Source organism: Rhinolophus sinicus, linkage group LG11 (assembly GCF_036562045.2).
Source record: "Rhinolophus sinicus isolate RSC01 linkage group LG11, ASM3656204v1, whole genome shotgun sequence".
Classification (NCBI taxonomy): domain Eukaryota; kingdom Metazoa; phylum Chordata; class Mammalia; order Chiroptera; family Rhinolophidae; genus Rhinolophus; species Rhinolophus sinicus.
The window spans coordinates 3,092,284-3,101,274 of record NC_133760.1 but is presented as its reverse complement, the minus strand read 5'-3'; the positions used below and the strand labels follow the sequence as shown (position 1 = coordinate 3,101,274).

The 8,991-nt window shown below is 49.6% G+C and overlaps 1 protein-coding gene and 1 non-coding gene across 2 annotated transcripts; one reads left to right on the top strand and one right to left on the bottom strand.

The window, feature by feature from the left end:
• Positions 1-103: 103 nt before the first annotated feature.
• Positions 104-8,533, bottom strand: ZNF304 (zinc finger protein 304). Its single transcript, XM_074315381.1, has 3 exons — positions 8,015-8,533; positions 5,763-5,889; positions 104-3,942 (listed from the first exon to the last, which is right to left on the bottom strand). The coding sequence occupies exons 1-3, from the start codon at positions 8,045-8,047 to the stop codon at positions 2,123-2,125; spliced, it is 1,980 nt and encodes a 659-aa protein (XP_074171482.1). The 5' UTR covers positions 8,048-8,533; the 3' UTR covers positions 104-2,122.
• LOC141567751 (U6 spliceosomal RNA) lies at positions 7,261-7,367 on the top strand. The gene has a single exon (XR_012490580.1). It is a non-coding gene; the product is annotated as a U6 spliceosomal RNA (small nuclear RNA).
• Positions 8,534-8,991: the final 458 nt, after the last annotated feature.

Sequence of the window (8,991 nt, the reverse complement as noted above, 5' to 3'; positions counted from 1 at the left end):
TATATTGTGGGTTTATTCATAATCGCCAAAACTTGGAAGCAACCAAGATATCCTTCAGTAGGTGAACGCATAAACCATTGTACATTCAGTGATAACTTGTACATGAATCTTCACAGCAGCTTTATTTGCAATAGCCCAAAACTGGAAACCCAAATATCCACTAACGGCTGAATGGATGAAAAAAATGGAATAATACTCAGCAATACACATAAATAAACATCGATGCATGCAACAAGGTGGGTTAATCTCAAAATAACCATGGTTAGTGAAAAAGGCCAGAGTCCCCACTCCCCAGAAAGTACATACCATATGATTCCGTTTACAGAAAATTCTAGAAATTGCTTGCTGTTGCTTGTGAATTGTGGGAAAGGGGTCTAGAAAGGACTGAGGAAAGGCTTATAAAGGGACACAAGGAACACAAGCAATCTTTTGGTTGTTGGTCACATTCATTACCTTGCTTGTGGTGATGGTTTTTCAGATACATACACATGCTGAAACATAACACATTTTACACTTTACATACGTGCAGTTTATTTCATGTCAATCATACCTCAATAAAGCTGTTAAGAACTAAACGTTCCCCCCAAAATCCATATTTATCATCCCTCTTTGAACATGACTCCTGTCAATTATTTTGGTTCTACTATATCTCTCTCCCCACAATTTAGGAGGGTGAGCCCTGCCTCAAAGTCAGCAAAAACTGGAGAGCAATGAAGTCCATCTCCACTTTCTACATGAGGAATGCTGGCTGGGTCAGAGAAGTCATATCCTGGATCTTTCTTTTGTCAGTGCGGTGGTTCCTGCCTGTGCAGCGATGGCCATAATATCAGCAGCCCAGGGAGGTAGAGGAATCTACCTTACTTACTCTGACGGGGGCCTTGGCCACAGGAGATACAGACGTCTGAATGTCCTAAGAATTTTTGTACTCATTCCACTCAGCCAAAATCACATGGACATTTACAGATGCCTTCTCTAGAAGACACATCTCCTCTCATTGGCCAGTCATCCTCACTATATTATCTCAGTGTTTCTGGACAAATTATGATTCCCACCCAGTACTGTAGGCTTTCCAATCAATGACACCAGTCTATGGGATTCTGGACATCAGGGACAGGATCATGTACAGGTCCAGGAGATAGAAATTCCTTAAAAGTGCTGTGGAATAGGGGACATTCCTGAGTTTCAAGGGACCCAATTTGTTGCTTCCAGAAGCACTGGAGATTTTGACACCAGCTATGCCCTTCTCAGAATGAACTCGGCTCACAGGAAATCCTGACTTCCAGGCCCCAGGATTAGGCACACAAAGCTCTTCAGTCTTTTCTAGAAAGCTTTGGGCAGCAATGTAAATGAGGCCAAACTAGACTTTTCTGCCATCCTGCTGTCCCTTCTGAGGCACATAAAGTTGGTGCCAACAAAAGGTATAATTCCCTTCATGCTGGCAGGACCCAATTTATTTTCAATCCATTCTACACAATGAACAGTCCACTCCCCAAAGTAAAGACTGCCACCATAAGCCTTTCTCACTGCACAAACCAGAGCAGCATGGGGCAGGCAGTTCCAAAGTTGGGTGATATGGAAGCAGGACGAATAAGTCATGGCTCTCATGTTTACAGTCAACATTGTCCATGAAGAAGGAAAATCTTGTCTGGAAATCCCCAACACACTCCAGTTCAGATCCTTTTGGCCAGTCATGGGGGAGGAAATGAGGACCTTCAGTGAGCTCAGAACACTCATGATTCCCTCCGGGAATGAGAGACAGAGTGCAGGAGGGTCGCCTTCCCTGAGCACACTGGCGTGACTGACACACATTGTGGGACCCTGACAACTGGCAGCAATGAGATGGCTTCTGCCGAGGCACTGACATTGATGTAACTCTGTCAAGGTCCCTGAACAGTTTTACAAAGTGCAACATACCTCCTGAAAGCTTCCCACCTACGTGGTACTTATTGGGAATGTCCCCAGGATAGATACATGAATGTACAAGGTTAACCTGCTGGCTGATGCCTCCCTCACAAAAGGTACTCACAGAGCTTTCCTTGAATGTGAATCCTATGAGGTTGAACAAGGACACAGCAGGTTTTCTGCATTCACACAGCCTTTCTTTAATGTGAACTTTCTGGTACTAAACAAGTTTAAGAGATGCAGCTAAAGGGCCACCAAAACTGTTGCATTCCTTAGGCCTTTCTCCAGTGTGAACTTTCTGGTGCCGAACAAGATGGGAGCTCCTGCTATAGGCTTTCCCACATTTGCTGCACACATAAGGCTTTTCTCCAGTGTGAACCCTCTGGTGTAGAATGAGGCTGGAGTTGCGGCTAAAGAATTTCCCACATTCACTGCACTCATAAGGTCTTGCTCCAGTGTGAACTTTCTTGTGTTGAACAAGGTGGGAGCTACTAATGTAGGCTTTTCCACACTCACTGCACATGTAAGGCCTTGCTCCGGTGTGAACTCTCTGGTGTAGAATGAGGCTGGAGTTGTGGCTGAAGCATTTCCCACACTCACTGCACTCATAAGGCTTCGCTCCAGTGTGGATTCTCTGGTGCACAATAAGGTTGGAGCTGTGGCTAAAGAATTTTCCACACTCACTACACTCATAAGGCCTCTCTCCTGTGTGGATTTTCTGGTGCTGCACAAGTGTGTCCTTGCGGCTGAAAGCTTTCCCACACTCGCTGCATTCATAAGGCCTTGCTCCTGTGTGAATTATCTGGTGCTGAACAAGTGTGTCTTTACAGCTGAAAGCCTTCCCACATTTGCTGCACACGTAAGACCTTGCTCCTGTGTGGACTCTTCGATGTTTAATTAGGCTGGAGTTATGGCTAAAGAATTTCCCACATTCAATGCATTCGTAAGGCCTTGCCCCAGTGTGAATCCTCCAGTGCTCAATCAGGTGAGAGCTTTGGCTAAAGAATTTCCCACACTCGCTGCACTCGTATGGCCGCTCTCCAGTGTGAAACCTCTGGTGCTGCACAAGTGTGTCTTTACGGCTGAAGGCCTTCCCACACTCACCACACTTGTAAGGCCTCTCTCCAGTGTGGATTCTCTGGTGCTGGACAAGGTGGGAGCTTCTACTGTAGGCTTTCCCACACTCACTGCAGTCATAAGACCTCTCTCCCGTGTGGACTCTCTGGTGTTGCACAAGTGTGTCTTTGCGGCTGAAGGCCTTGCCACATTCACTGCATGTATGTCTTTTCCCAGTGTGAAATTTCTGGTGCATTTTCAGGTGGGACAGGTGAATGAAGGCCTTTCCACACTCCTTACATACATGTGGAGTTTCTCCATTGTGAATTTTTCGGTGATGTATGACAGCCGCTTTCTCCTTGGACATATTTCCACATGGTAGGCATCTAAAGGGTCTCACTTCAGTATGAGTTATCTGTTTGTCAAGAAGAGTGAAGGTGTTCAGGAAGGCTTTCCCATGGTCACTGCAATTGAAGAGCATCTGTCCATCATGATCCTCCTGGTGTTGCCCAAGGCTGGTGCTGTGTGGGAAGGACTCCATGAACTCTGTCCTTTTGCATGGACTCATCCCGCACTGAGTGGGCTGGTGCTGGAAGAGGCCAGAACTGTCCAGCAAGTCCATCCCTTCCTCCCTGCAAGTACAGGGCCTCCCTAATATGTGGACTGCACAGCTATTCACAAATGAGGCCCCACCTTCATCACCATTGAAGGGATTCTCGCCACTATGTCGCTTCTGGTGCTGGTCAAAGTTTGCATCAAACAACAATCCTCTCCCACATGGGTCACATGTGTACAGTTTCTGCACAGGGTGTAAATCCTGGTGTTCAGCCAGGTGCACAACGCCTTTCAGGAGTGGCTCACACATCTCACATGAGTGCGCTTTCTGGATAAATGGACCTGATTCAGGAGTCCTGACCTGTGACACTCCTACGGAAATGCTCTGCTCAGAAGGGGAGTCCTCAGGGGCTGCTCCACGCCAGCAATCTGAAAGCAAAGAAATGCTGGTGAAGTGCAGGTTGACTTTGGCGGGAAGTAGCAGCCCTATTACATGTGTGTGACACACCAAGGAATGAGTCTACTGGCTTGTGGGCAGGACGAGGGAGCCAGGATGGGGGTGAAAAAGGGCCCACTGTCAGTCCTGGCCCTCTGAATGCCACAGAACAGAGGGACTCCAATGACAGTTAAAGACACAATGATGGTGCACAGCATAGGAAGTAGAGGTGAGGTCTCCAACTCACTCTTCTCCAAAAGAGTTTCAGCAGGTCCTCAGCTGCTGGTGGCAGGTGAGTTCTGTGCAGAAGGCTCTGTCCAGGCCAAGGGAAATCTGACTGCAGGGAGGTAGCTGGTTCTTCACGATGATTCAAGGATGTGTGCACAGCTCATGACACATTAGAGGGAGCAGGGAGAAAGAATGAGACACAAAGGCCAGAGAAGTGGGGAAACAGCCAAGGGACAGAAGCCACAAGATCAATGAAAAGTGGAAAAAGTGCCAAGACTGGGGAAGGAAAGGGATAAATGAGGTGTAGCTATTGGCCTTGACAAAAAAACATTGGTGCATGCAGAGCAGTTTGAAGATACACTCTGAAAGCAGTCCTAACATGACACTGTCTCCAGCTCCTGTTCTACTGGGCTAGGCCCTCTCGGGGCCTCTCTCACTGTGGCGGGAGTCAGGTCTGCCCCGTCAGGCACCCAGGGCTTTCTGACCCTCTCCAACTGGACAACTACATGGGCTCTGGCAGATGGAAATGGTGAAGAAAACACAGGGATAGATGAGTGGCCCAGGTATCTATCCCCTCAAAGAAAACAAAATGTTAAAAAAAAACAACCTCACAGGGGGATTTGGCAGAACAGTCCTGTGACCTCTGCAAGTAGTGACCAGGTCAGTACTTGCAATTCCTGGCATAGTCAGGCCCCAGAAGATGTCAGCTAGAGAATGACGGCAGAACCTGGGACACCATGGAGCTGGACATTCACCTGGATGTGGAGTGCCCACGCCATGTAGAATCTGTTGAGCAGACTGAAAAGGCCCTGAGCCCCTAACCTGTTCGTTCATGGCTCTGAGCAGCAGGTGTTAGGACTGCTCAGCGAGGAAGGGGACGCTGCACATAGCCCAGGCCTGGCACCCATAACCAAAGAAGGGGGAGAGAAGACTCACTGATCTGGCTGGACACCAAGAGCTGCTCCTAGGGAACATGGGAGTAACCAACCCACAAGGACACTGGAGTGGGCGTGAGGGTCTGTGGAAGGTAGCCTCGAAGACAGCCTGAGGAATGCCTACCACCTGGTATTCATGCCCTTATATCAGCCTTGATTATAGACTAGACTGATTAACCCATTTCTAAGAAACAGAACATGGCGAACATATTGGGATGTTACTTTCAAGGTCAGGTGAGAAAAAGACCAGCTTCCATCCTGGGTATTCTGTCCTGCTCTTTTGCTCAGAGGGAAGACATCTTCCATGCTACGAGGTACACTACAGAAAGGCCACCGTGACAAGGAACTGAGAGAGGGCTTTGGCTAACAGCCAGTGAGGAACTAATGCTCACAGTTCAACAAACCGAAAGAAGCTATATCCTGCCAACAGCCACACGAGTGAGTTTCTAAGTGGACTCTTCCTGAAACTGGCTTTCAAATGAGAACATGGCTCTGGCTGACAGCTTGACTGAAACCTCACAGGAGACCCTGAGCCAAAAGCACCCAGGTAAGCTGTGACCAGACTCCTGATGCACCAAATGTGAGACAATGAATTTTTAATGTTTTAAGCCACTAAATTGGGAAATTTGTCAACTAAAACAGGGACTTACCCAGTGAGGCCACAAGCGCAAAGTTCTCCAGCATCACATCACGATACAGGCATCTCTGAGCCTCCTCAAGGAGCTCCCACTCCTCCCGAGAGAAGTACACGAACACGTCCTCGAAGGTCACACAGCCCTGCCATGATGGGGAAGTTGAGCCCACAGGAACCCCCAGTCTATCTGCTCACATACCCAACCCCTGGTCCCTCTCCTCCCAGCCTCCCAACTCAGAGGAGACACCAGGCCTCTGATCACTATGTCCAGCCCCGAACAGAACCAGGCAGGTGGGCAGACAGATACTCTGTAAGTTATGGGTCTGGCGGGAAGGGCCCAGAACACCTTGCTGCCAGTCAGTTCCCCTGGTGCCATCCAGACCATGCCTCCAAGACACAACTTTAAGGCTGTCAGTTCACACTCCTCCCAACATGTCCATCACCCTTTGAACAACACCTTTGTCACATCTGGGACCCCACTACCACTGACCACACTATATGCACCTCCAGTGCACTCCACCCCCATGCCACTCTGCACATGGTGTCCAGGAAACGACCTTATGTCTTTGTGACAGGTACCACTGCCACCCAAGTGCTTAAGGAAGATACCGAGTCCTTAGTCACACGTTTTGACTTTCTTGTTATTAACGGCACTACCACTATCTGAAGATAATCCCTCCTAAATTTAACCCACAGCTCAACCCCACTCCACACACTGGCTGCCACATCTGAACTTCTCCAACCAGAACTTAAAATCCTATGTCCAGCACAATGCCTCAACTAAGGGGGTCTTTGGGATTTCTTAAACTAAACACGTCGAAAGCCTAAGTCTCGATGTAACCACTGAAAAATTACTCCTGCCACCAACTTCTCTATCTCAGTTGCTGGCATGTCTTGTTGTCCTACCAACTAAAGCGAAAAAAACCACCCTGGGGTCACCCACGACTCTTCGTTTTCTCTTGTTTACTCTTCACATTGAAAAACCCCATCACTTATAAGATCCTGAATCCACCAAATTCTCTCACTTCCCCAGCCACCGTCAACACTCATAGCTCCTCCCTCACACCCATGTTGTTCACAACCAGACAGCAGGCAGATGGAACCTATTAAGATCTGGGTCAGACCATCTCTCTTCTGCTCCAAATCTTTCATGTCCTTCACCCTCCTCAGAAGAGGCCCATCTCCTCAGCCTGCCATTCCTACCTGACTCCTAGCCCTGTTCCCAATAGTAATTCAGACATGAGATTCCTTGAGGATCCCCAGCTCAATCTTACCTCCAAGCATTTGCACATGCTGTTCCTGGGACTAACACACCCTTCCAGTCCTCATCCTATTGGCTGTCCAGTGGGAACCTCTCTATCTAACTTCTGGACTAGATTCAGGATGCTGGGCTAAAAATGACCCACCCAAACCTCCCAGACTCAAGTGTAGACAGAAGGACAAGTGAAGAGTCCCAGATTATTGCTATGTCTCATCAGAAAATCTGGTTGGCCCTACTTTAAAAACTTATACAAGTGCTCGCTTTGGCAGCACATATACTAAAATTGGAATGATACAGAGAAGATTAGCATGGTCCCTGCACAAGGATGACACGCAAGTTTGTGAAGCCTTCCATAATTTTTTATATGTCAATTTTCCCTCAGTAAAGCTGAAACAAATTACACACACACACACACACACACACACACACACACACACAAACCCATAAACTTCTCTAACATCTACTGCCACCACTCTGGTCCACCCACCACCATACCTACTTAGATTAGTGGAGTAGACTCCATCTTATTCTCCCTGCCCACCCCCTAACCACCACCCCTGCCCCCCAATTTTTCCACTCTGCAGCCACAGGGAGCCTGTTAACACCTAAGTCAGATCACCTCCCTCCTCTGTTCCAAACCTCCCATGGCTCCCACCACCATCAGAACACAGGCCCAGCTCCTCAGGCTCCCGCTCCAGGACTGACCCCTGACCTCCTGCTCCCTGTTCTCACCAGACATAACAGAGACCCGCGGTTCCCGAAACACTCCTGACTCATTCTCATCTCCACGTATTTGTACCAGCTGGCTCCCGTGCCTTGGAAACCCTTGCACACCTCATCCCATCGACACTGGGAATGAGCACCTCGCAATATATCCGCCGGAGTGTCCGCCCTCCATGGCCTTTATACTTGAGAGGAGGGAGCGATGAGGGCGAAGTGATGATGGTCCTAGAACACACCACCCACTAGATCCGTGTCAGTGAGGGCTTACGGGACCCTCCACTCACCAGAGCCCGGTCCGTCAGCGCCGCAGCCGCCATGGAGTCCCGAGAGCAGACCTAAGACTCAGCCGAAACCCCACACTTCCACAGGGCCGGGTGACCTTGGGCTGACCGTCGCACGGTGCGTCCGTCCCCCAGTTAAAAACGCGCACAGGTCTCAGGGTGACGCCTCTGGGGGCGGACGAGGACAGGGCGCGGGCGCGAAGGCCTCGAAAAGAGCGCAGCCCGGGCGGACACCTCGGCGCAGGGCCACCCGTCCCCGGACGGGGATCAGGGGTCGTAACAAAGGCGTGGAGGGACGTCCTTTCCTTTATCGTCCTTTCCGGCTGGATTCCGAAGGGCCGCGCGGGAAGCGAACCCCACCCAGGTTTTGGAGCCTCTACAGCCAGAGCGGACTGCCTGACAGGCCCGGCACAAGATAAAGACGTCAGGACGACGGCACCGGAAGTTCCACCTCTGCCTCACCCGCAGCAGGAAACGCCCATTTTTCGGGCTGCCATTGACGCAACGTTTAGGCGCCGGGCAGAGACTTCTGGGTAATGCAGTTTATGCACTACATCCACTCCAACCGTGTGTACTTTTCCGGCTGTCCAGGACAACAGCGCGAAGGCCAGTAGTAGGGAAAGTTGGGGAAATAACGTCCTGAAAGGCTAACGGGCATCTTAAAGGGGACGCATCCAGATTTCCGTGGTCACCTGGGACAATGCTACGTCCTCAGGGGTCTCCAGCAGGTGATCCATACTTTAATCCCTGAAGAGCTGCTTCACGTCTCTCAGCTTTGGGGCCTGAGATTTAAATTGAACAATGAATATACCTCACTCGTGGGGGATTTGTGTAGTGTTAACATTAAATGTTTCTCGAATTCGCTGACTCCCAAATTTGGGTCCTTGATTTCGCAGTATCAGCATCATTTGTGAACTCAGAATGCACCTCCTCCGGGAGGCCTCTGTGACCAGCCCCTCAGGTGGGCCACCACAGTCCCC